We start from the raw sequence: 27996 nt of genomic DNA on the forward strand, positions 1-27996 counted from the left end.
AAGTCCATCCGGCAGCTCGGAGGCCTGCCCCCGTCCTCCTCCGGGTACTTCTACGGGCCGGACGGCATCCTGCAGCAGCAGCAGCAGCAGCAGCAGTTCTCAGGGAAGGAGCACGGGAGTCGATGGGGGTGAAGCTGGTGCTCATCATGGGAGGACTTTTGTTTTCTTCAGCTCTGAGCTGACTGAGTTTTGATGCACTTCCTCTGCTGTGAACACTACATGAAGACATGGACTACAACTCCCACATTATTCTGCTGTTTGTAGTTTTCAGATGAAAACATGACAGAGTGCATGACACTAACATTAAAAGGTTTCATGTGCAAAACGCATCTCTGTTGATGGTTGCAAACAAAAGTCGTTCTGACACCGATACAGGTCAGTCTAAAATACGCTAATGGGTATCGGCAAGTACGCCATTCAATGCACTTGTGATCCCATGATTCATAAACCCTGACAAAAAACGACCTTCATCTCCTTCCAAACAGAAACTAACAGCCTTTTTCCTGTGACCTAAGCAAACAACAAGTGTGCTGCTAGCTGAGTGTAACTAAAGCTATTTTGCAATCACACTTTTTAATGCTGTATTCTTCATTTAAATCTAAAAGAACGAAAACAAGTTCAAACACGACATTAAACAATAAAAGTATACAGATGTTTAAAAAAATAATACAATTATTTCTATATATTTATTTTTATTGCACTGGTATCGGAGGGATGCTCAGTATCAGCCACTACTCAGATCGAGGTATCAGTCACTATCAAACGGCTGAATCAGTAGTGGAATATCTCTGTAGAAGAATTGCTCGTTATCATAACATGAAGAAGAGAGACGTCTCTTTATATTTGAGTTTACTGTTGTAAAACAACATAGTGATCTAAAACAAAACACTGCGTTCATGTTTTCTAACAGCATGCAGGTTTTCTACCTTCTCCTGAATAAAAACGTAACACTGAAACTTGACAGCTTTACACCAGTGAACTGCGCAGTTGATATTTTGCACATGAAGCATTTCCTGCCTGCCGACGACATTTGTACGTTGTGAACCTTTTGGAGCATTTTGCACATGATTCTGAGATTGTTTGACTCTCCCTGTACTACACACCATGCAGGGGTCGGGGGTTGACGTGTATTTTACAGTGCCATGCTACTTTTTAAGTGTCCCAGATCATATGTAAATATTTATTTTGTTTAAAAAATAAAGTTTGTGAGCTGTGTTTGAGACGGGGTCTGATGTGTCAAAGACTTAGACATGGAGAGAGATTCTGAGCTCGTAACACTTTTTATTCATCAGGATCCAAACATGCTGATACAAAAAATATGTACATCTGGCAAATTAGGTAATGTTCGTACCAAAAACATTCAATTATACAACGACGCAGAGCAACTGTGCAGAGGAAGATCAGATTAGATGTTTAATGGAACACGACAACACTGAGCTAGTGTTTTCTTTTAGGCTAATGCGTTGGCATCACTCTCGGAAAGCTGTGACATCAATGTGCCTCGATATTGATGTGATGAATATTTACAACATTTAATAATTCATTGTGCTATCAAGTGCGGTACCTTTTGACATGAGAGAAGGTCAGCTTCAAAAAACAAAATATCTGACGACTGTTTCCTGCCTGAACACACTTTTAGAAAAAAAAAACAAACACATTTCATAACAGTTTCATCCTTTTTTGGGAACGATGCCAGTCATTCCACTTGACACCCACATCATGCCTACGAGTCGTCGACCTGTGTGGATTTAAAGGCGCAGGAGCAGATTCTTCCCTTTGTGTTTTAGACACAGTCAGACACTTCCAAGTCCTTGACCTAAATGCTGGCTGCATACTAACACAGTACCCAGCTGGAGGGGGGGGGGGGATAAGAGAGAGATTAAAGGAAAATAACAAGCTTCCCCTTTGCTTCCAACTCTGGTACCTTCTCAAGGTACATCAATAAAAAGGCAGGATATCTTTAAATTCCACCATAAATAAAGTGGAAATGCTCAAAATAATACTAAAATTGATCAGAGAAATCACATTTATCTACACGTATGACATTGATAAACGCACCAATAATGGTCAGAAATACTTGAAACAAAGAGGAAAGCTTAGATAAATTCATAATACTAAAGCCCTGAAGTGATCATTCAGACACAAACAGGCCAATGTAACACTCTGAACTGAAGAGAATATAGGTCTCTCACTGCTCCCATCATGCATGCGAGTGGGGAGAGATATGAGTGCAGTACCAAAATAGCTCTCATGCCCTAAATTTGAAAATAAAAGCCACTGGTCAGAGCCGCGAGTTCAAAAATTATGCTTTTCAAAAAACAATAACTTTCCAGACATTATTCTACTTTTCTATTAGAAGCTGATATACAAAAAAAAAAAAAAACATGAACATAATCTTTCTCTTTGCACATTCTCATGGCTTAATAAATATCTAAAGGGTACTAGTTAGAAAAAAAAGGCTTCTTGAGATATGAAGCCTGACGAGCACAGGAGTCAGGGCAGATATGTGTCCATCCACCGTCATGTTTCAGGTCAAAGTGCTCTCAAGACCTACTTTAACACTCCACTGTCTTTATCGCTCCATTCCTGCTCTGGATAAGAAGCTAAAAGTGGATTTCTTTCCATCCTAAAGGGTGACGTGACGTCTCGTAAAGGAGTCTACTGCATTTTGAGATAAAGTGAGTTCTCTTGGTTGACATTATTAAGCGTCTTCAGCCCTTCACTTTTTTGTCTTTGATATAGTTCATTAGTCATGTCTTGAATACTTTTCTTTACAAATATACAAAACAAGGGTCACATTTTTAAATACAGTACAGATGATAAACACCAGAGTGAAGAGCTCTTGATTATTTTACACTGTTGCAGTTCTCTTTAAATGTTTGATAGGAAGCTGGATCTCCTCAGAAGCATCATACTGTGCAGGCAGCGGGGGTAGTTATAGTACCCAGGTTAAAGGATGGAGCGGTCTGTGTGAGTTAAGACGAGAAGCAGGCCTCAGGAAGCCACAGAGGACCCGTTGTTCTTAGGCAGCTTGGCGTTGTTGGGTGCTGGATAATGACGCTGGTCAGGCCGGGCCTCTGTAACTGCAGTGTGCCCGAACAGAAAGGTGTGCTTGTTGCTCGATGGTGGAGCTGAGGAGGGGGGCGCGCCCCTGGAGGTGTGGTGGTTGGTGGAGGTAAGAGGGGGTGCCGATCTGGGCATGGTGGCGCTCTGAGGCCGTGGTGCTGGGAAGAGGAAGGTGCCGTTGTTGGTGTTTTGGTTCAGGTTGGTGTCGGTCCGTCTGGGATTGTTTATCTTGGTGGTTGGGTTTGAATCTGTGCAGGTGGAGACTTCAGCTAGTTTGTCCTTGAGCTGCTGCACCTCCCGGGCCAGCCGCTCCACAGGGTGGAGGTGGTTTGCAGAGATGGGGTGAGAGAAGGCCTAAGGGAGAGAGAAACATGGTCAGATCTAGGGTTGTCACGATAATAGAATTTTAAACCTCAATTCAATACTAGTAAAAAATCTAGTATCGATTCCTGTTTCAATACCACGGCAGCAAAAATAGAAATCCTAGTCACCCAGTATTGTATATGTGTTGAAGCCCCGTGATCACTGCTGTAATCTTACCTGCTGGGAATAAAGGCGCATGTGTTCCTCTGACCCTAGCAATGACTTTTCACCATTTTAATAACATAGCTTGAGTCAGCGTGTGTCATAGAAAACAGTGCAATAACAGAAAAACACAGAATGTATCCAAACCTCTCTACATTGTTAGCCTGAGTCAGTGTTCAAACAGACTGATATGTTCTGTTTTTATCTCTGCAGCTCATCTGAAATAAAAGACGGCCTCCTCCCACACAGGCCTCGACTATTCTTACCATCACCATAGGGACACTACAGACACGCTGCTGTACAGACATCAAGGAGAGTGAAGCACAGTCATACTCAGAGACGTCACCACAGCTCAGAATAATCTGCACATCAAAGACACCACGTCACGATGTGAGAGGGTGAGACACAGAAAAACATGATGCAGGCTCGCAGGAAGTGCAGAGAGAGGACCAATGTTTGAGAAATCATTAGTGGAGGATGTCGCCGCCCACATGATGAACCCAGCGACACATCCGCACTCAGACACGGCAAAATGACACCGCCGGAGATGAGAAGTGCTGCCTGGTCGATGAGTCTGAATACTGATGCCTCATTTCTTCTAATATTAACTGAACAATGAACGTACATCTGCTCTTAATTAAAATCCTATCTATAGATTGACCAAAAATGGGTGCTGCACTGCCTACAGTATAACAGGCTTATTGATGAGAATAAAACTATGAAATATCACCTTCATCAACTTTTAGGCCGGTGGTTTCAAGCCTTTTTAACTAGACCTCTTGAACAAGGAGCCCCACAAACTAGATAATGTCTAAAATCTAGATACTTTAACTTTGGAGAATTGTTTCAATCAAAGAGCTGGAAAAATGAAAGGATTTCTTAGAGGTCAGGAGAGCTATAAAAGGCAGGGAAAGGTCAGAAAAATCATTTGTTGCAGAAATACAGCACATCAATTTACTTTAAACCCCTTGAGAAACTCTCAGATCTTCCTGACCCACGCTGGGGGAAAAAACACTTGAAGTCAGGCCCAGGAACTAACAGAAACAGAAAGGGTCTGACTGTCTCATAAAGGTAATTACATTACATACCTGTGCATGGAGCGCCCCCCGGAGGTAGCACTCCCTCCACAGGCCCATGCAGGGCCCCATGAGGAGAGGCAAGAGGGGCTCATAGGGGTCGAGTGGCCCTTGAGGTCTGGAGGTGGAGGGAAAACCTGAAGGAATGTCAGCGAGGGCCCAAGCTTTGAGGAGCCTCTCCAGGCCGGGCACGTTCTCAGAGGACGCCGCCCTCCGGTGGCTCTTCTTGTAAACGCCTGAACTGCCGCTGCTGCGCCAGGGGAGCAGGTTAGCGGGGCAGGAGAAGGTTCCTCGAGAGAGGAGGAAGACTGAGCCGGGGATGGCGTCAGTCAGCTGGTGGGGAAATGTGGGAGAAAAAGATGCTGTCAGTCAAATTCATAAGTCACAGATGTCTTCAAAAACAACCTGACAAAAAAATCCAGTGAGTTTTATTCTCAGTTACAAGCTTCACAAAGTTACACACACACACATCGCAAACTCATCCCTGCTGCTTTAAGCCTATCGACACCTACCTTACTTACCACATGACCCTGACTCCAATAAGGTAAAGTCTTTTACTGTGTCAGCTGTGGGCCATGAAGTGCAAAAATGAAGACAGAGACATTTTTATGAACTTCCCCAATGTGTTCTAACTTTCCCTATTGTCTCTGTCATAACCAAAGAAGAGCAATAATCAATAAGTGGACAGATAGTCAGTTTTAACGGCATTATAGACTGTTTGATTTGTATGCACGTTTCATGTCAACCAGAAGAGGGTGCCATGGCTTGTTGCAAACATTTGGGGCATCAAAAGATGTCAGCTAAGGCAGGACAATTTCTCTGTAACACAGTCTGTAAGATATCCTTGTGTTTTCTGATGTTACCCCTTAACTCAACTTTATAGTTTTTAAACTCAACACAGCAGATTATCTGTAAAAAAAAAAAACAACAACAACAATATTTTGCTTTTTTCTAAAACAATCTGAATTTACATCCCTCAAAGAACAAAATGCAAAAAAACTTCATTAACACCTGGAATGATCCATTCTAAGTCAAAAGCTGCAGATTAAATTAACATCCTTTAATAGGGGAGGCTTTCTGCTGTCCGCTGCTGTTAAACCTGGACTTCCCACCACGGCCACTAGAGGGTGTACTGCATCCAAAGAAAGTTGGCAGCCTTACCCTGTGTGTGTCTGGGTTGGTGTTGAGGTTGCCGTTGAGCAGCGGCTGGAGGGGAGGGATCGGGGGGACGGGTTGGGTGAAGCGGTCTCGTCTTGACTTGCTGTACTGAAGGGCCCAGTCCCAGACCGGGGGGAGAGGGGGGTCAGATGGATCTGAGGACGAATCCGGATGAAGCATGTCTCTCCAGCCATTGACGGGTGTGTAAGACTGCCCAAGGTTCTGTGTAGAAAAGAGCATAGATCTTGAAAGTTTATGTTTTTATATCTTCATATTAAATGTGCAGAAAATGATTGTAATGACTTTAAAATGTCATGATGTAAAGCTCTGATAAGGAGATTATATTCAAATTTGATTATATTCAAAACTTTTCTTATCAAAACATTTCCCAAAAAGCATTTAGCCCCTTTCAATCCCATAATTTGGCTGAGGATGTGGACTACCCTCTCAGGTGTGCAGTACCTGGGAGCGTTTGCATCGCTCTCGCTGGCAGTTGGCCAGGAAGCTGGAGAAGAGTGGCAGGTGGACGCTGTCGTGCAAGGCCAGCAGGAAGTCGCCTGTCAGCTGGAAGCGAGAGGGATACTGGGACAGCAGCTGCCAAACACAGTCCAGGAAGAGCAGGAAGACTGGAGCCTGCAGGGGAAGTTAGTGAGTAATCAAACATGCTATTTTTGTAGCGCTTCAAGGTGTTCTACAGATGTGAATAAAAAACAAAGCCATGATATACAACAATGACAACAGGAAAGGGCTGAACACAGGGAATCAAACAGTATGCCCTTACATCTAGATTTTTAAACATGTTTTAAATGTTGCACAGGCTGTTAAAAGAGACGTTTTCAATCCAAAGAATTAGAGCTAAACAAAAAAGTGTGCGTCCCCCCTCTCTTTTAAGCCTGGACTGAGGAGCCTTTAACTAGATTTTAATGCTGTATGAGTTACCCATCGCGTTACATAATTTCTTATTATCATGTTTATCTCAACATCCTTTAAACCCCTCACCACTGCACTGTTTTCTTCTGAAGGTCTGCTCATTTTAAAAGTCTAATATTTGATGTTTAATGGTTGTACATTGAGAGCAAAGATAACTGTCTTGTATGTGTACACATTCCTGGCACATTTAGATTCTGACCTTGGTGTGAAAAAAACAGAGATAAAAGACCTCAAAGTGTGTATCTCATTCTCTCACCTCCTCCTTGTCATTGTCCCGGTGATAGTTTATTCGGCTGTTGAAGCGATGGCCGGCCATTATCCACTCTTTCTGCACCAGACTCTGGAAACCATGTTGGGTCCGACAATGGGGGTCACACATCACCTGCACCAGGCTGGAAATCACACAACTCATGTCCCGGTCGTCTGCCTCTGTAACGTCAGAAAACCAGAGAAGCACATAAATAATAATAATAATAATATAATACATGCTCAAACGTCTATGACACTTGCCCTTTATTGCATGAAACTGCAGGAGATGTTGTTGTTTTGTGTCTGATTTTTCTGTCTCGACCATCGAACATCAAATTCAGATTTATTTAGATGTGCCAAAGAAGTGCATTGACATTTTGCAGAGGTTGCATGTAGCACACGACTGTAGTTACCTTAAAACCAAATTTTTTTGTTATAATCATTTCATTAATGTACAGATTGTTGTATTGATCAATACTCTGGCATCACTGTGTCTGTGACTTTCTTATAAAGATGTGATGATTCACTTTGGGAGATGTTCTTTAATTGTTTGAAAGCTTAAAATGCTTCTGATTTTTAGGAACCACTTGGGAAACATGATCTGTTGTTTTAATAATCAGCATTTAATTCTGCTTCTATTCATGCTGAGGGCATGTTATCTGTTTGACTGCAGAGAGAAGAGGACCACAAGAGATTACAAAAAAATGCACCGGACAGATCTGCAGACTAAAAATGATGAAAAAGACATAACAAAGAGGGAGATGCACACTGAGACAAACTTCTCGTGGCCCAGTGTCGTGACTCATTTCTGCAGTGGGATATTTATGCTGATGCAGTCGGTGACATATCTGCAGCACTGAGGAGACTTAGAGCCCGGCTGATATATGATCTTCAAAGCTAAACAGGCGAGTTGTTAGTCACTTACAGCTGCAGAGTGTCAGAGAAAGTCAAACACCAGCAGCCAGTAGTAAACATCCTGAGCTGAACACAGCCTTTGTTTGACTGATGCAGTGTCGTGTCTGTCTCTCTGTGTGTTTATGATCCCAGCCAGACTTAATGATAACAAGTCAACAGCAGCCTACTGTCTGTCCAATCAGTCATAAGAGGAAATGTGTGGAGCACAGCCAAATGTTATCTTTCTACATCACTGTTTTCTCCTGTTCTTTGGTCCTTACTTCTGTCAGGAACATCTGAGAGGACAGCAACAACATAAACTATTGTTACCGTTTGTTGGTAGTCTAAGCAGTGACTACTCCATCAGTCAAAATAATAACAGCTTATGAGTTGACTTAAGACCGCAGGGCCCCTGACAGACACTTGAGGCTACAGCCACAATGATACAGCTAAAATAAAACATGATAGCACTAACACAAAACTGAAACTTTTCTGATCACACCAAGTGAAACTTTTAGAAACACAGCTGACCTCGTTTCAGTCTGAAAACTAGATCAATAACAAGAGCTACAATACAAGCGGTACATCATGATTAATACGTTTAAAAAAACAACAATAACTCCAGAAAGAAATGTGCAGGAGGAGCCAAAGAAACGTAAAGGAGCTTATCGAGTGTCCCTCTTAATGTGAAACGTGTAAAACAGAGACAAACAATTCAAGTAGTCCAAGTTCAACAAAATATCTGGACAGAACACATAGTCAATAAAACAAAGGAGAGATAGGAAAAATAAGATGAAAGAATGAAAACTATAAGCATTTAAGTCAACATGGTTCTCAAATTTCCAATGTTGTCAGTACAAGCTGCTGGTGTGCAGAATAAAAGCTAATATATTCACTTCCAGCAGCACCTTTGTTTTAAAGCACTCTACCACACTGCCTGAGGTCACTCTCACTGCATGTTGGGGTTTATCTGATCCTTCCAACAGCATCCCGGCTACCTCACCCAACCCACTGCCAGGCGGTGATCAGCTGACACCTCCTTCACAAAAAAACATCAGTCAGCATCTTCCTTTTCCACAAAGTCACACTGAGGTGACCCTCATGTTCAAAAGAGTAAATGTCGGCACAGCAACCCTCTGACAGGCGCTTGTGAGTATCCCTAAATCTGCCTGCTAACCAAAGACACTCGAAAAGGAAAATCTAGCCTCTACAGTATACAGAGGTTTTGTCCTGCGTACAGAGGCTGGAGTTGTATAAAAAAGACTACTGTTTGTTCTCTTACTCCCTCCAGCTTTAAAGATGACCTTTCATGTTCAAAGAGCCACCTTTAGTAGCCATTGGTCAGTTGATCAATGCTTTTGACTGAGGCCCAAAAAGCAGCTCTGCAGACTGTTGATGGATTTATAATACATGAAAAGTCCCGCTGCTCTACTGAAAATGTAAACTTTATTTAAAATGATAAAGTTTCCAGTGGAGACCAAACTAAGAGACAACGACATGTCTGACAAACACAAAGAGAAATAAACAGGACATAGTGGTTCTCAACTGGTCGAGCCTCAGGGGTCAGAACCCACCACCAACTCCTCAATGAGACATCAGGACTAAAACTCCTGATATTTGTTTCAACCAATCAGATTTATCTAATGACAAATGGTGCAGTTTTGACCTCTGACGGGACAAAACATGTCAGAGAATTTGAACAAAACAAACATGTTTAAAAAGCACTAAAACAGCGTTGAGTATAAGATTTTGTTTGGCTAAGTCCACAGCTACAGATTACAGCAGGCTGTAGCGTTAATAACACTACGTTTCTGTCGTAGCGTCACTCCTGTATGTACAGCGGATCTCCATGGTCAGGTGGGACACACCACTTTAACACTGCCTTCTCTTCACTGAGGTTCTGTGCCAGGATTTAACGGCAGTACATTTATTTTTCATCACTTTTCCATCGATCTGCGGATGTCATGCGGCCCAAACCGCGGGGGGGTGATCTGAACAAATTACAGATCAACTGTGATCCTTTTCACCACTAATCTTCAGTGAGAAGTTTAAACTTCATGCCCTCTTAAACAGAGCTTATCTCTAAGATACAAACACTTTCGATTCAGCCCGGTGTGACCCTCTTGTTTGGAGCCCTATTGACAGTGTGCATGTCGGCTCAGTGGAGTGCGCTTTCTGCCGGTAAATAGCTACTGCAGGGCCAGTCCTAATGTGGCTTTAATGAGAGGGAGGAGCCATTAATAATGAATGGATTGAATAATATGAGCCGGGGTCTGGGTCACATGACTCACCTTGCAGAGCAACAGTCAGGTGGCCGCCGCGTAGCAGGCAAGCTACCTCTGAAGCTTTCCTCAGACAGGACCTGGAGACAGGGGGAAACTCTGTGATAACTGCAACAATAACTTTGAATTATTACTCACAGTATATTTAATTTCAACATGTTCCTGACTCTCAGCGGCTGTGCTATAAACTGTCAAAAGTATGTGTGATAATTCTTTATCATTTCTATAAATATTAGATTATTTTTGTTGTGAACTGAGAAGTGAACTCACAATCTCAAAATATTTTTTAAAAAACCACTGATGCATATTCCAAAGATCTTCGAGCCCCAAAAAATGCAAGAAAGCACAATTCTTCTTTTCATCGTAATATTGACTATCACCTATTCTAGGCAGGAATTCAGTTCATAAATAGCTTGTGTGAATCAGCTAAGAAACAACATCTTTAGGATTTCAATTTTCCAATGCTGTATGAGCTCAACTTCAGAGAGGAGATCATTGTTCATGAAAGGCCTTTGCCAGTTAAACCTTCAACAACACAAGATTAACAATAAAAAGCCATATTGCATGTAGAATACCAGACGAGCACATGAGAGCTGATACCTGGTGTAGTCCAGCCAGTGGGTGCTCTCCAGGGTAGATAACCATTTGTCATCAGGCACAGACACAGATGTGGAGATGTCTAGGAATCAAAGCAGACAGATACAGATCATGTTGAGACATTTGTTATCACAAAAACTGCTTAAAAGCTTTCAAAGGGTCTCTGCATGGCATGATTTGAAGGTCAGAAGTGGGACACAGAAGCAAACAAAACAATGAGGTTAGACACTGATGAAGATTTTTCTTATCTGTTCATTATTTATAACATGTTTCTAAAAGCTTTTAAGATCACCGTGTCTTATTCCAGGACTCTCATAATGTCTGAAGTCTCTTCTCCATGTTACAAGTTTCTTACTAAGATGTCTGTCTTTAAAATGTGTGAATAAAACAATCAAACACCAAGTGGAATCAACTCAGTTTCAACTGTGTACTTTTAAAAACGAAATACTGCGCCTGTTTCTAACAGAGCAGTATGACATAATTCACACTTCATTTCACACCAAAAGACAGTCCACCCCCTTAAAATGAATCATGCACATCTTAAATGGAACTCTAAATGCATGATCCACATCATCTCAGAGGGACTGTTTTTGATTGCAATGAAATGCATCTACTCGTTTTAATAACTCAAAGGCCACTGCCGGTACATCTGAGTGGCTGTTTTTAACATGACATTCCTCTGAGCTGTGACGCTCTCTCACCCACAAAAGATAAAACACAGAGCTGACAAACGTGTGAACCCTGATAATCAGTGACCTTTACACATTGTTGGTGTGCGGGAGAGAGCGAGAGGCACACTGAGAGTGCGCGCTAGTGTGAGAAAGGTCAGCATTTCAGTTCCAGGGCCGGTGGTTGCAGAGGGCCATGAGTAGTTTTTGTCATCTCTCTGTTTACCCAACCATGGAATGTGCTGTGTGTGCTTACAGGACAGAAACAGCAACAAAGACCCTCTGACAAAGCCCCCAAAACAGTCCTACAAACCAGTATAGAAATCAAATGTTGATAAAGAGAAGCAAGAATTTTGAATAAATTCAGAATAATCCACAGTGACTTGAATGACTCCCTCAATATGAATGAATTACAATTGTTTGATGAAATCAGAAGGTTTAGATATTTTTGTCATGCCAATTTCCAGTCAAGGTGGGCGTAGTCACCGTGAAGTCACCTGTTTGTAATAGACTACCATTTAAAGCCACAAGTTTGGCATTTTGATTGGGCCGTCTTGTTTACTTGGTACAGTCTAGAAGTGTATTGAATTCACATGAGGAAAAAAAACATGAGAAAAAAGAGATACCAATGCCTCCAAATCCCAACAGAAGCTTTCATTTAGATCACTTAAGTAGCACACATTCCTACACTGTTTAGTTTAACTGTTTAATTTTGGTTTGAAACATGGGGAGATTCTCGTGTCTTTAAGTAACTTGGATGGTCTTCTTATTAGTTTGTTGACTTTGTGCAGGCAACTTAGATCTTTGCAGTTCAGACACAACAATAACAATAAACAATAATCTTGACTGTTGATGGAGAGATGGACGGAGGATAAGCAGCCTGTGAGTGAAGCCAAAATATTTCAACCTCTGTATGCTGACTGGCTGAAGCATAGGTCATAAACACCCCTCTCCTTCAGACTGTTAAATAAATACATTTTGCTTGCTTTTCAAATTAAGTCACCAGCACAATATGTCAGCGCCTTTCTGGGGTATTTTAGCCTCACTTTTGTACAACATAAGGAGACGTACTGTCCATGCTAATATACAGTCAATGGCGTAGCCCCATTTATACAACAAAACTGGCATATACAAGGTTAATATAACCAGTAGACTCCAATGACAGAGAAAGATATGGATGTTTAATAACTAAAAGCAAGGGACTCCATAGTTAGACCTTCCTTTATTAATCTGTCAGCGTCTTCCTCTATGAATTCATCTTTTTTGATGTCTTTTTTGCGTTTTAATCTTTTATTGTGAAGCCCTTTGTGACATATGTTAGATAAATAAATTAACTATAATGCATTTAGTATTTTTGGTGCAATGCGTCAATGCATGTTGATGAGGTATTGTATGTGGATGCATGTGTTTGTCTTGTTCTCACCTCCCAGACAGAGGGCCCGCAGGCGGCTGTGTGCCAGCTGGATATCTGCAGGTGAGGGCAACTCCTCGCCAAGCTCCACCACCACACACAGAGAGGACTGACAACCAAACAGGATCAGCTCCAGGTTTCTACAGAACAGCAGGAGAATAGCTGTTAACACACCGAAACACGCTTTGATTACTTTGTAAACAAGTTCCCTTTTCCCCCCTCATGGTGGATTCAAAATCTGTCTCACTACCCAGGAAGTCATTTTTTAATTCTATCAGAATGAAAGATAGTTAACAAATGTACCCAAAGCCATACCATCTAATTTAATTTTACCATGTTGAATGAAAAAATAATATCCCCTGTCTTCAGTCTGTTGTGGTAGCACAAAGCTGTGGTAGCTGCTTTAGAAATGTAGAGACACACTCTCTGAAGTGACTTTAAATCCAACATGTTATTGGCACCATGTTGGCAAACTGGTACCTTAAATTAATTAAGTGATGTGACTGCTGAAGTAAAGAAAATAAGATGCAACATGAAACAAACTTTGATGACGTGGGGGGCTTCTTGGTGCAGCAGCAGTATATTTTAATTTGAACAATACATAGGATGTTTCTACCGAACAATAAGATTCCCACAGCAGCTTTAAGGGATACAATGAAACCAATGATTAGTTAACTGTAACCCAATGTTTTGCCTTATCATATTTAAAGTCAAACCCACTGGGAACAGTGCATCTTACCATTTTATGTGCAAACTAAAATCCATTTAGCAAACATCAAACACACACACACACACCTAATGTCGTCTTTCTCATGGTAGATGTTGTTCTGGAAGCTGGCCATTCGCAGCAGATCGCTGCCTCGAGGGTGTCGCCAACACCAGCGCTGCAGCACAGAACACAGTTTCATCCTCTTTAATGACACGTTCTGCAGTGAGAATATTCCCTCAAGGCTTCACCACATCTGTGCTCATCGTGTAATTTGTGTCTGAGGTATGATAATAAGAAGGAAAAACATATCTAAAGGATGACTGCAGTCAAAATGTGCTTTCTATTACAGCACATATTGCACACTTGGGAAACACAAGTGCTCATTAGAGGAATTTAAACTTTTTGTTTACTTGTTGTGAAACTCTGCGTCTCTTTCGTCAAGCTTGAAAACAAACTGATGTAAGTTTCAGCATGTCGGTCTGATTTAGTATTAAATTGTTTATCTTATTGCAGGACTGTTGGTCCCAAACCTGAAAATGTTTTTCAATCTCAGGACAACTACTAGCATTATTCAAAAGTTTCTCGATGCTAAGTGCACTCACAGGGATGCGTCCTTCGTTGAAGTGGGCGAAGCTTTTCTTCAGCTCGGTGTCTAAAACCTTCTGTGGAACCACGATGAACCGTGACAAGCTGACAGGAGAGAAAAACATGATCGTTTTTATTCTAATGTAAAAACAAGAAGATGAAAGAAAGGATAGATGCGGATGAGGGGTCTTCTTTGAGTATTCATCCATGGCTTCGCCTGGTATTCTAAATTTTCTAAAAATCCTTTCTTTTCAAGGATTTGCTGCCTGATCTATTCATACATCCCCTCCATAAATGTGTTACAGGGAGATAAGTAAAAACAAAGCGGGTGGGAGTTTACCTGGTGGACATCTCAAAGCGGTCATTGACTGAGCTGACCCTCCACCCCGTGGCCCCGCACCGCTCCAGCTCTTGCTCCCAGTCTGAGACAGACTCATACCAGTTCATGCGGGCATTTCGAGGACGGTTGCTTAGAAACTGCTTCATTTCTGGAGGAGGAAAAGTGAAAGAAAATAATTCGAAGACTGTTGTTGAGATGAGACACAAAACAGATTTTGTCAGATAACATGATGCTCATGATGCTTCGGAAGGCCGAAGCGAGAAGCATAGTTTAAAGACACTAAAAATCAATTCTAGAGAAAAAAAACAGGAAACAAACACATTTTCTTAAGAGAAGAATCAAGGGGTGACAATTCAGAGAAACACAACATTAGGCATGTTGAGGTATAAAGCAGCTGCAGAGAAATGATAAATGGTTGTTAAAATGACAAACAATGGTATGTTTTTTTGTATCACGAGAGGAGCTAAGTGAAGATTTTTTTATTTTTCTCTGATTCTCTTTGGATTTATAAATATATATTTACATTTAATCACATTTCTACAATTGCAATATATATTTTTTATCTGTGCAATATTTTTCTGCTCCACTATACATTTATCTGACTGTGAAATTTACATCGGCGGTCATGCCTTTACAATCATTGTTTTTTTGTTTTTTTTAACCATGTTACTGTGATGCCTGAACATTGTGCTCTTACAGTATGTTGAAGCCCTTCCTAATTCAAAAGACAACACAAGCTTTCTATTCTAGTCTATTCAGTTCATTGGACAAAAAAACAATCTAAATATCTCAATTCAACTCAACTATATTTAGATTTTACAATTTAGAAGGTGACTTTTAGAACATGTTACTGGAATTCTTCTCTTTTTTTACGACACTTTGCAGACCATATCATTTATTTAACCGTTGGGGAAATAACGGGTAGTTCACATCTTGGGCAAGATGTATTAACCCTTTAAAACAGAATAAGAAATGGCTGTCCACTGAAATATTCAGCAGGCAGGAGCAGCTGACTGTGAGACATCTTTTAGGAAACTCAGTCTGAGCTCACTCTTCTTTTTATGCTTCTTTAAAGGGGGAAACCAAGACGGCAAAAAAGACATATTTAAAATAGTTTAATATACTGAAAAAAGGGACAAGATAAGAAGACTGTATGTTCATAAGTGACTGTGAGAATTAAATCTGAGGAACGTCTGTCTGTACAAATGTGATTGCATCGTTTGTAGACTAAAAATGTTGTACATTCAGCGGTCAGAAAGCATCGCACTGACCAAACACAAACACACACACACACACACACACACACACACACACTGCAGACACACTTGACCCTGGGGGCAGAGTTGAACTGCAGGTCATCTAGAGATTTGTTTCAGATGGGGGGGGGGGGGATGCATTATTTATCTGACAGCTGACAGTCACCACAGCCTAGTCAGCCTGGCGTAGCTTTAACATAGCATAATGTACTGTACAAACAGGCTCACATTACTCTATATGGTCGATGGGAGCAGCCATGTGTTCGGTCACAACAGAGGAGAGGGGTTCTTTATTTTGTTGGCGAGTTGTATATTGTGTTAATTGGGCTGGAGTCTTTCTCTCCGACAGCACGTCATTACATTCAAATATGGTGTCTTATAAACTGAGCTTTTCAATCACTGTCAAAATCAGACCTTGAACATTTTAATAAGCCTCGCCTCAAAACCGCCGGAGAGATTTCCCCACATCTGGTCATGGTTTAAATTTTCTATTTTTCATCATGTCATCATAGAGGGGAATGTTTCCAAATTTGCAGACCAAAGAGGATTTTAGCTTACAGCACAAGAACATGTTTGCTTCCTGTTTAATAATCGCTCCAGTTTTTAGACTTTCAGACATCACAGTCTCAAAAATAGAAGAACAGAAACAACAATAGATGAAACAAACCTGAAGCAGAGACTGAAAGACAAACAGTGATCATAGTGTGGGGTACATTTTCTCTCAGGACCGGAAAAACAACACTCAGTGAGAAGAGAAGAGATGAAGGCACACGAGGAGAGGAAAATTCAAGCTTCAGAAAAGAAGAACATCACATGGCTAACACTTTCACACTGCGCCTCTGATCCATGTGGGCTTCTGATTCTCACTTTCACTGAGCTGTTATTTCTGTGAATATTCCTCACAGTGGAACAGGCACGGCGAAACAGCTAAGTGATTAAGAGATTTACAAATGAATATAAAAGATGATCAACTTTCAGTCACTTAGGTGCCATCACCTTTCAAATATACACCAACAGGTCTAAACGGCTTCTAATATCAGGTCATTTCCCACTATCAACTGTGGATTGTCATTGTCCATTGATTTTGGAAAAAAAGACGCTGGCTGCTAGGTGGCCACGGGGCCTAAAGTAGTCTACTTTTACCATTATATCCAACCAGCATGGCGTTCACATGTGCAGCTCAAAAGTTTCGGGACATTTTCAGGAGTTTTGTGTATTTGTGAACACAGCAAAAGTTCAGATTGAACAGCCAAATCTGATTTGACTGGCTAAAGTCTGAGTTTGTTGAAGCCTAGTACCCAAAGAAAATCGTAAAAACTAAAAATGTGTAAGCTATCTGAAGTATCCCTCTGGGGTTTTTCCGTTACCTATACAGCTATAGGGTGATAGACGAACTGATTAAGAGACGTATCAGTGCCAGGAAGAGAACGAACGGCCTGTATACATTAAGGCTGCATACATTAATCCACTCACCTACACTCCCCAGAGCGGCGTTCTGGAAAGACAACACTGACCCTGGTTTGAGAGGCTGGTAGGTCTTGGCGATGGTGTAGGTTATCTGAGGAGGGAAACCACAGAGAGAGCACATCAACATGACAAAGGTCGTCAGCTTTCAACATCAACGCTCTTCAGAGTCATTGATCCACGGTCTATGGTTAGGGTCAGCTCCTCTATGCAGATATGTATCTAAGCTCTGAAATAAATAATGATCAGCATGACAGTAAGCAGAGCTTTGAATCTGAGCCAACACACACACACACACACACACACACACACACACACACACACACACACACACACACACACACACACACACACACACACACACACACACACACACACACACACACACACACACACACACACACACACACACACACAGTGAAATATGCAGCTGTAAGCAAATATTTACTAACTACAGTGCATACATCTCTTGGATCAAGAGCTGATCGTTAAATAGAAGTAAAAATGCAGTTTCAAAACTGATGTTAAAGACTAGCAGATCAAATAAAGTCCCTTTTAAATTCTCTGTTGGGGCTCTGCACACACAAGTTTGTTTTTGTAAACCTGAATCAGACCTAGTCATGCTCAAAAGTAGATGAATACATTCCTAAACCTGAGAGAGTGGCACCTACCTCGAGGACTTGTGGGTCAGGAGTGAGGCGGTCAAACAGGAAGCAGACGACTCGCAGGTCCCTGCAGTAAAGCACCAGCTCCTCCGGAGTGAACTTCAGAGAGGAGTTTGGTGTTACAAGCTTGGTCCTGTTCGGGCCCACTGCAACACAGGAGGGGAACGAGTTGTAATTAAACATTAAACAGAGAAACAGGTCAAGAGCCAGAGAACCCTGGAGTATAGATTACTTCCATACTTACAGACTGACAGTATGTAGGTCAGCACTCTAACATACAGTATGTAAGGTGTACATCTAAACTGCATTATCCAGCTGTATTCATGATCTCAAGGAATACATTGTATGACTTGTATGACTGACTAGTGTTAATCTTTCTTCTATTGTGACCAGATATTTACCCCTCAGTTTTTTTTCCCAACAAAGTGGCTCAATGACTGGTTGCTGTGGTATAAAATCTCCAGTGTTGTTGCTATGGTGACCACGTGTGCCATCAAATCGATCGGATTTCTTACATCTTAAGAATTACAACCTGCATGCACGAACAGAGTATGTAGTCTGTACATGTTGCATTACCCTGCATGCATTCATGATCTCAAGGAATAGGTTTGGTGACTCTATGAAAGCATCATGTTTGGATGTTCGTGTCATTTCTACATTCTTCAGTGATCTTGTGGATTTTCTTGAATCAAACATCACTGTATATGGCCATCTTTTTTCTACAACAACCAGTATTTACATCTCAATATAGCAGAGATAAGTAATTTTTCAGTGTTGTTTCTGCATGGCTGTTCTGATCATTGGACTCAAACAAAATCAGATAGTTGTACCTTTTATATTTTGGCTGATATCTTATTCTTCATATTGTGAAAAGATATTTGCCCGTATGTTTCTTTTTCAAACAAAGTGGCTCAATGACTGGTTGTTACTATGGCGACCGCATGTGCCGCCAAATCAATCACATCTCCTACATCCTTGGAATTAGAACCAGAATCCCTTTTAGATCCAATTAATTTCAATCCTTCTAAAATCAATAAACCAGAAGTTAACAGTATAGCTTTAACATGACATGGAGTTTCATACCAATGGTTTCACAGCAAGAGGCGTGATATACAGTATACTAGTCTGTGATTGGACCCAAACAAGGAGTGTAGCATCAACGTAATAGTGGCAAATAAATCTCCAGCCATTAAAGTAATGAAAGACATTCTCTGGAAGGCTTCACTTACCAACCACAACCTTCTCTATGGACGCCAAAGCCACATCATGATCCCCTAAAAGCACTGGGTCTGCATTGTCCTGTATCGTGAATGTATATAACAACAGAGACACACATTACAGTAAATGTTCTTTCTGTTTCACAATGTCATTATTTACACAGACAATCACATCAAAATCTTAAACCATGGTAATAAAAAAATAAGTACAGCTGTTTGGAAGGACTCACGTCAGGTTTGGGACTGTCCTGGGGCACGAAGGCCACTCTGAAGTGGGTACAGAAGAGGGTCCCAGACACCCAACCTCTTCCTTCCCTGGCAGACAACTTCTTCCTCACCATGACCGCTCTCTGAAGCACACACTCGCCTAGTGGGGACAAAAGAAATGGAATTGATGGGTAATGTAGTCAAGAGGTTCTTGTTTTGTAAACGTTCCATGGAAATGTGGTACTGAGTGCAGGAATTGTTCAGGCAGGTTCATACTGAATAGATTACAGGGAGTGGGTTCAAAGATATTTTTATGAAGTAGTTTTGTAGTATGTCTTAAGTATTGCTAGATGAGCAGGGAGGAGCAGGAAGTACAATTACAACATCAGCTTACTGATAACAGTAATTCCCATTTTCAGAGTGCCCTTTCGCAGCAGTGCTGTAAACTAAGCTCAGCCGTCATCACGTCTTTTTACATTCATATCGATTCTGCAACGGCGTAATAACGGTGTCCTAGTCTGTGAATTCACATTGCATGTCACAAAAATATCAGTGAAAATGTAAACTATAAAAGTACAGTAAGATGAGTATGATTAAATAAGCATAGACACAAAAGCAATTTCAGTAGACATTAATAATTTATAAAAAAACATATTTGAAGATGGATAAGTACCCCCTGATCAGTTTGAAACATTTTAGTAGTAAAAAGAAAAGCCTCATTAAAAAGGTCAAATGCAACACTGGGCTATCAGTGCAAAAATACAGACCTGAAAATAAACACCTTGTAATTAAAACAAGCTAGAAGGTGTGGTGTCTTTATGAAGCTGGTTGATATCGCCTACCAAAAAAGGTTTTGTGCCTTGAAAGGGATTAACATGAGCATTAAAAAGTATTCATCTTGATACAGATGATTTTGTACTCTGTGATTGACTTCCCAGTTCCCTCCATGTATGCGGCTGTTTTGCTGCTATGTGGGAACCATGAATCTTTTATTTCTTGCTTTTCTTCTGTCATTCGATCATCATTGCTCAGTCGTAATTTTGTAAACAAAAAAGCAGAAACAGGCTGGTTGTATTTGTTGAGGCAGTTGACACATTGCAGCAAGAAATGACGCACTGAAATAAGTGTCAAAAATAAAATGTGATCCATTCACTTACATTTGAGCAAAATTATCATAATATGTTCTGATGATTGTGTATGACTGATTAAAAAATATATATGATTTAAATTTTCTAAATTACTCCTAGGGAAACAATTCTTCTTTATTTCTTTGCTATATTTGTTTATTTTCAAAATAATTTAACAGTTAAGGTTACTTGACTATAAACTCTTTTCAGGACTCTTGAAATAGTTAATCGATCCCGTAGTGACTGTGTGATGAATCTTTGTCCCCAGCAAAGCAGTAAAGACAGCTGAGAAAGCATCTGAAATTCCAGGACAAAAGCTTCCTAAAACAAACCTTGTCGCCCTGAAAAAAATCTACTGCACACAAACACAGATGTTCACAAACATTCTCAAAAGCGGAAAAAAGGAAAACACTTTCCCCAAAACACACACACAGCAGTGAGACAGCATTTCTGAACAGACTCCTGCAGCAATACAAAGACTATGCCAGCTAGGCCGTGGGTTTCCATGGCAACAAAGTCCAGGACAGGATAGACGTGGAAAAAAATGGCCTTTTTGTGCACAACAAGTGGAGGGTTTAGCCGGACACATTGCATGCAAATGTTTTTATACTCGCTCGGAATACCGTGAAATAAAACAGAGAAATGCTGCTGGTTCCTCGGAAAAAAATAAAAGATTCTGAGGAAACAAAATTCCTTTCCTGCACATGTGGAAGAAGCTAGTCCAGCATTACAGCTGAACATAAAAGATGAAAAGTTTCTGCAGAACGCCTTTACTTGCTCTTTGCCAAATGAATGTTGAGAAGAATACCACAGCACCAACAGGAAACAGTCATTTTCATGTAACACTTGTTTACACCGTGAGAGAGGGAAGAGGAAGAAGAGCCCTTGATTTAACACTATCATTTGCTGACTACACAAGAGGAGTTTAAAATGGGTGTGCACTATGATTATGCTTTTGCCTCTCTATTCAGCCTCTAAAACGTTGCATAAAGAAACCCTACGCTGACAGCACTGATCATTTAAACCTGACCACACATGAGCCAGCCGAGATTCCAGATGCTTAGAACAGTAAAGTGAAGCCTTAAGCACGCTGAGAGCTCGTCTTTCAGACGACAATCTGTGGCTTTGAGTGCCTTGTTTTAATGTTTCCCCAGGGTGCATCAGGAACAAAAACATTCCTGTAGCCTCAAGATTTGAGAGCTGAGAGAGAGAGAGAGAGAGAGAGAGAGAGAGAGAGAGAGAGAAAAAAAACACAGGGAACCAGAGGCTTCTGGGCCGATTTTCACTCTTTCAAAGGAAATAAAAAGTTTGTGTTAGAAGGTGCTTCAGCCCAGCGTGAGTCAACAAGACAAGTGAAGGTGTTTACGAGACCGTTGTCCTTAAATCAAATAAAATCTTTTATGTTCTTCCTACAGTGCTCCAGTGTTAAAGTACATGTTGTACTTGCACAGTAAAGTCCAAGTACTTTCCCAGATTGATACCCAGGTTTTTAAGGTTATAAGTGTGACAGTTTGTGTATAGAACAGATCACTAATATTTGGGACATCTTGGCATAATTGTTTTACCAAACACTTAACCTTTCTCAGTAGTTGTGGCTAACAGTTAACAGTTATCAGACACAATAACACAATAGTAGCATCTGATCACCACATTCATGTGAAAGCTATTTCTTTTTGCTTCAAGCAAAGAGCAGCAAGCTAAAAAAAAAAACCTGTCGACCAACCGACTGCTGAAACATAATTTGTGGACTTCACATTCCCAGTAGTTTTGAAAGCCAATGGCAGCTTCAAGAATGCCAGATACTTAAATCTGACAGCATTAGTTGGCGCCGGATAGCCAAGCGGTTATGTTGCATGCTCCATGTACTGAGGCTATAGTCCTCATCGCAGGGGCAGTGGGTTCAAATCAATGAAGGCAAAGGACCCCAACAATCACTTTGACAGCATTACAAGGATGAAAGGTTGCTAAAATAACAAGTTTGGTTGGACTGAATGGTATAAACAAAATCAAGGCACAAATCTGCCATACATGGTTTGATTACAGAGACATCAAGCATTTACTCACATTTATTTGGCTGTATTTGAACAGTAAGGGCTCCACCACACCTTTGGACCTGGTAGTTTAACCGTACCCGCCAAAATTCAAATAATTCAAACCATTTACAGTAGATTAAATCAGTTTCCCTGAAACACTGGGAAAGGGTTAGACTTCAAGTTTCAGGATGTTGTGTGTTTTAAGAATGCCAAGTCGTTTAAAAAGTACACCATCTGAAAGCATTTGTAAAGTTTTTGCGTGTGTTATATGCTGATAGGGATAAAAACAAGATTATTTTCCCCTGCATTACGTGTTTACCGCCTTTATGTTTCAGCTGCTTCTGTTGACGTTGTGGTCACCGACTGAAAAGAGAGCGACCTGAAGGATCCGCCCTGAGAAGAGTCTGCTGAGAAAGATCTGAACCACATGCTCTCAGCCGGACTTTTATCTGTTTCCAGCAACATTTGGTCCTTGTTTTCAGCTATGATGCACACAGAGAGGAAGGTCTCTGCCTTTCTTAGCCCACAGGAAGGACAAGTAAATACCACAGATGGGTTACCTTTGGTTAAATCTGGGGCTAGAGTTAAAAGTATCTTGACACACTCACAGCAGATGGGGACATTTCCTGCACATGTGACGGTCAGAAGAGTTTTACTGTACGTCTGAGGACTTTCTCAATTCAGATTTTTTTTAGTCAAAACAAAGTACAAAGAACTGCGACCTTCCCACTTTGTGTGACGTTACTACCACAGATGGTGACAGCAATTTCAAAATGTAAAGAATATAAAGTCAGCTTGTCATATTATACATCCCTTAGGTAAGCCAGTCTCTTTAAAGGCTGTTCAGTTTTAACTCGGTTACACTGAAATAGCTGAATATGAAAATGATAGGAATGCTATACTAATTTACAAGTATATATCAGATATAAACATTTCTTTTTGTATTTTCACACATGCACAACAAATATGTTCAGAGAGTGAGTTGCTGTAAGCGGCCAGCCCTCTACTGTAGTATCTGTGTGAAGTCAGGGGGAGCTGACGTGTGAATACTTCAGGTTATATTAAGGAAAATTCACCATGAGCAAGCAGGCGGAGTTGATGGTGTTTACATCAAGTGATTGTTGCGATTGCCGTATGCCAGTAGTTCTTTTGCACTCATTCATTGATACTGTGGATATGTCCAATAACACATAGCGTTGATATTTCAATAAAAATAAACTAATTACAGGGTTTCAGACTCTATCGCTTTATCTGCCATCTTGGTTCTTGCAGCGTCTTTTTCAAGACTCATTCCCAAACTTCATGCTGTGAGGGACATGTGTGAATAAGCAACTCAGGGGTATTTCAGGGGCTGACCTGAAATTTAATAGAAAATTTAGAACATTTCAGGAGTGCATGTGTGACATTTTTTTTTCCCGTTGTGGGAATTAAACTACAAAACACACCCACAAAAAAGAGAATGTAATACTTTTCAGTATCAGGATAGAAACCGAAGTATAGAAATATGGATTCTCTGGTCTCTTGTCCATCAATCAGTAAGAGATAAAAGCTGATTGACAGCCCTTTAATCCCACAGTAACAATAGAATGTGAAGAAAAAAGGGATTGGGAAGTTGCTCTGAGGGGGGTCCTGGCCTCTAATCATTGTGTGTGAATGGACAGTACACCCCCTCCCCCCACTCGCAGCACTGAAAAGGTACATGATCTACCTATGGCTTTCGGAGCTGTCCTGACCTGTTTGCCCTCCTGCAGGCCGGTTCGGTTTCTGAGGTCCTGTGTCCTGGTGTCACATGAGAACGCTGTGCACGCGCAGAGCTGCACGGTAAGTACTGGGAGAAAGGTACAACTTCTGCAGAAATATTTCCGATTTTGGGATTTATTTGTTTCTTAACTGGTCAGTGGTTCTAGTTTGAGACGGAAAAACCTGCTTTATCCTACCATGCAGCAACAGCTTCATTGTGTTGTTACTGATATGAGAACTGACGATACTATTCTAACAAAGTGTCAACAAATGACCCATCCTTTTTCAAAGCGTGTCAGGGAGACAGGGAGAACGAGCGAGAGTCCACAAGTGCAACGTGAGCCTTTTCACTCGGTGCCGTAACACTCACTCGCGTCTCCTTTGTGTCTGAAAGTGAACTTGTTCTCACAAATTGTCTCAACACTTACTCTGCAGAGCGTGAACACATCCAAAGGATAGATTTCACTGCCCAAAATCTGTTTCATGATGTGTCCAAAAAGGAATAAAATGTTACATTTACAGTAGACTAATAGTTATTTTAGCTTAAAATGACGATAAGGTGGGTCTCAATAGAGAAAAAAAGAGAAAATAATGATTGTAAAAACCCAAATATTTCTGCCAAGACACATCGATCTTCTTTTTTCTCTAAATATAAAACAGGTTTTCATCTACAGCTGTATTTCTAATCTGCCTGGAATGGAGCGAGAGAGAGAGAGGACAGAGAAGAGAGAGAGGGGGGAACAGTGAGGCGGTGCTGGAGATGGAGATGAGGTTGAAAGCCAGCAGAGGAAAAACGTAAAGTAAAGACAGTCGACATTTCTCAGTGAAATGTTAAGAGCCAAGAATAGGATCTGTGTGTGTGTGTGTGTGTGTGTGTGTGTGTGTGTGTGTGTGTGTGTGTGTGTGTGTGTGTGTGTGTGTGTGTGTGTGTGTGTGTGTGTGTGTGTGTGTGTGTAAAACCGGCTGAGTCTGGAAAGTATTTGATAAAAAGACACTGCTGGAAAATAAATTAGGCTGAGTAAGTGAATGAAATTGAGGAAGGAAGTGTGTGTGTTTCTGAAGAGCTTTTGTGCACGCTCTAATGTGTGTATGTGTGTGTATAGTATGTTTGTGTATGATTATGAAGGCAAGTTGATGAAAGACAAGACAACTAAAACATTAAATTACTACAAAAAAGCAAGATATAAAATACATGAAGGTGAAGGAAGGCTGAGTTGGAAATGGGCCAAGAGAGCATCTGACTATTTAATAAGCTTCCCTCACAGACACACACACACACACACACACACACACACACACACACACACACACACACACACACACACACACACACACACACACACACACACACACACACACACACACACACACACACACACACACACACACACACACACACACACACACACACACACACACACACACAGTAGTCAATCTGCTGTGAGAGAGTGCCGTGAGTAACTGCTTATATGCAGTGTTAAAGATTAGCCTGTCTCAGATGAAGGCTTTCTGGTCTGCTTGAACTATGAAAAGCTGCTGCTGGGTGTTGCAGAGTCAAAAATATGAGCAGAGTCAGCTTAGGTGGATAAATCAGACTGCAGCAGCAGAGTTTGTCTGTGCCCTGCTCCATTCAGCCCGATCACTTGGGTTAAGAGAATTGACTTATCAGGCTACATTTTCACAGGAGCAGGGTTATTATATTTAGGGGTAACTTGTTATATTTGGGGGTAACTGTTAATTCAAATGTATCTCATCTGAAGGTGGAGACAAAGTCTGTGCTGTGCTGCAGAGAAGTCCAAGTCTAGACATCATACTGCATAAATTAAGAAAATATCGTTCTTTAGTACAGATCAAAGATACACCGTTACAATAAACACAATAATCATCTGTTTTCCAATGAGAATGATGTAAAAAAAAAAATAAAGGCCTTTAATTATTACAAATCATATACCATTATTACTTCATCAGTGGTGGGAAACACCATCCTTCAGTCCTCCTTGCATATTAACGTCCATGCCTGTGCTTAAAGTGGTTGCACATTGCCCTGGTAGATATGTCATATAACTTCATCTCCATTTTAGAGATCAAAATACTGACAAACAGCGCCGCACTTCGGTATTCTTCCACTGCCCTGTTGTTTACTTCCAGGTCATAATGCAGCATTAGGCAAGATATCAATCATTAACGAATAGGGAAGACAATAACACAGGTACAACTTCTTTAGGTCAACAGTGAATACACAACAGTGTCTGATAATTTAGTCATGTACCAGTATGTACTAGTAGTTGAGGTTGTGAGGCTGAAAGCAAAAGCTTAAATTCTGCACTGAATCTAAAACTGTTCTCATGTTGTAGCTGTTGTAGCTCTGCAAAACCATGTCGAGTCACGTACAACCAAACAATGTTTGAGACACATTAGCTACTTATATTTATCAATTTTGTAAACATCAGATCGTATTTCATAAGAAAAAACACTGATCTTAGCTTTGTAAGCGTTAATCGAGTCTCTCAGGGATCTTTAGTGTGTTAAGCCTTTCAGTTGTTTTTCCGTCCAGAAGGCAGAGAACCTGCTGTGACATTCCTGCTCCAGGTGTGTCCACGATTGCAATATGGGAATTTCAAACCGCAGAGAATAATAAAGCAGCATTTTTTTGCCTGAGTGTTACGGCGTGTTAATACTTTCTGTGATCCTGCAGCAGCATTAAGGTTGTTAGCTCACAGTGGTGCTATTAGGTGTTGTATTATTTAATGCTTTGACCTGTTCGCTGTGTGCTTCTGGCTGCGACGTTGGGCAGCAGCAGTCTGTTTGTTGCTACAGTAGCTCTAGTTACTTGTTTAGTCAATGAAAGATGTGGACATTTGTCAAACATGACAATGTGAAGCTTATGAAGTACAAAGAAAAATGGTGATTTAAATATACTTTAATATTGTTCACTATAATTAATATACTAAGCTAAACGGCACTGATATGGTTTTAAAATACACCCCTATACTTAAACATTACCATTGTGCTGCTATTTGAAACATCATATTTTTAGACAGCAAAAAGAAAAAACTCTACAGCTAAAATTATACTTTATCAAAATAACATCCAACAGTAAAAAATGCTTCGTGGTCTCCTTTTTCTGAAAATGACTTGAGACATACTCAGACTTGAGCCACAGTTTGTCGTGAATATTTCTGCTTGAAAACCAACAACACCACCCTGTTTGAAGGCACTATACGCCACATTAAGGGCAATCTTACCTGGTAGACAGCGCAGCCCGAACACATCTCGACTCCTTGCGTTAACCCCACTCTGACTGAGCATCCTCTCCTGTTAGAGAAAGAGAGCAGACATGGACATCCTTTAATCCCTCTTCTTATCAATGCAATTGTCTTTAAATCACCTATCATTGTTGAACACCTGAGACGCCTTGTTCTTAAAAGAGCTGTCTGAGATTTGGGAGCAACGCTTCCTTTTTGACCTTGGGTTACACGAGAACACAAGAATTCATTTCAAACTAGGCTTATCTAAAAAGTTAAATTGACCTGAAGGTGAATTCCTGCAACATTTTGTTGGATGTCCAATGAGTGATGATTGTGAGTGTAGTCTGTGCTGTACTGACTGAGAAAGCTGAGTTTGTCTGGTATCAGAGCAATGCAGACAGTTTCAGCTGATATCAGCCCTGTTCACAGAACCGATGTCAGTAGCTGATTTAATCTCTTGTACCAATTTGATGCTGGCATCTAGTGCACCTTACTACTGATTCAGAGAAGAGGTTTTTTTATTGGGAAGAGGAAGTCATCTGTTGGACA

The 27996-nt window shown here is 40.9% G+C and overlaps 1 protein-coding gene across 1 annotated transcript in view; it reads right to left on the minus strand.

Annotated features, from left to right (window-relative positions):
* Window positions 1-1261: 1261 nt before the first annotated feature.
* Window positions 1262-27996, minus strand: part of mtmr11 (myotubularin related protein 11) — a 34898-nt gene continuing 8163 nt past the window's right edge. The window contains exons 2-17 of the mRNA XM_020644493.3: window positions 27445-27514; window positions 19323-19459; window positions 19105-19174; window positions 17882-18021; window positions 17220-17304; window positions 14491-14638; window positions 14168-14255; window positions 13652-13740; window positions 12869-12996; window positions 10781-10859; window positions 10190-10260; window positions 7012-7184; window positions 6288-6458; window positions 5829-6047; window positions 4680-5000; window positions 1262-3420 (exon numbers count right to left, since the gene is read on the minus strand). Coding sequence (XP_020500149.1) covers window positions 2995-3420; window positions 4680-5000; window positions 5829-6047; window positions 6288-6458; window positions 7012-7184; window positions 10190-10260; window positions 10781-10859; window positions 12869-12996; window positions 13652-13740; window positions 14168-14255; window positions 14491-14638; window positions 17220-17304; window positions 17882-18021; window positions 19105-19174; window positions 19323-19459; window positions 27445-27514 — 2415 coding nt within the window. The 3' untranslated portion in view covers window positions 1262-2994. The remainder of the gene's footprint in view (window positions 3421-4679; window positions 5001-5828; window positions 6048-6287; window positions 6459-7011; window positions 7185-10189; window positions 10261-10780; window positions 10860-12868; window positions 12997-13651; window positions 13741-14167; window positions 14256-14490; window positions 14639-17219; window positions 17305-17881; window positions 18022-19104; window positions 19175-19322; window positions 19460-27444; window positions 27515-27996) is intronic.

Source organism: Labrus bergylta, chromosome 8 (genome assembly GCF_963930695.1).
Source record: "Labrus bergylta chromosome 8, fLabBer1.1, whole genome shotgun sequence".
NCBI classification, from domain to species: domain Eukaryota; kingdom Metazoa; phylum Chordata; class Actinopteri; order Labriformes; family Labridae; genus Labrus; species Labrus bergylta.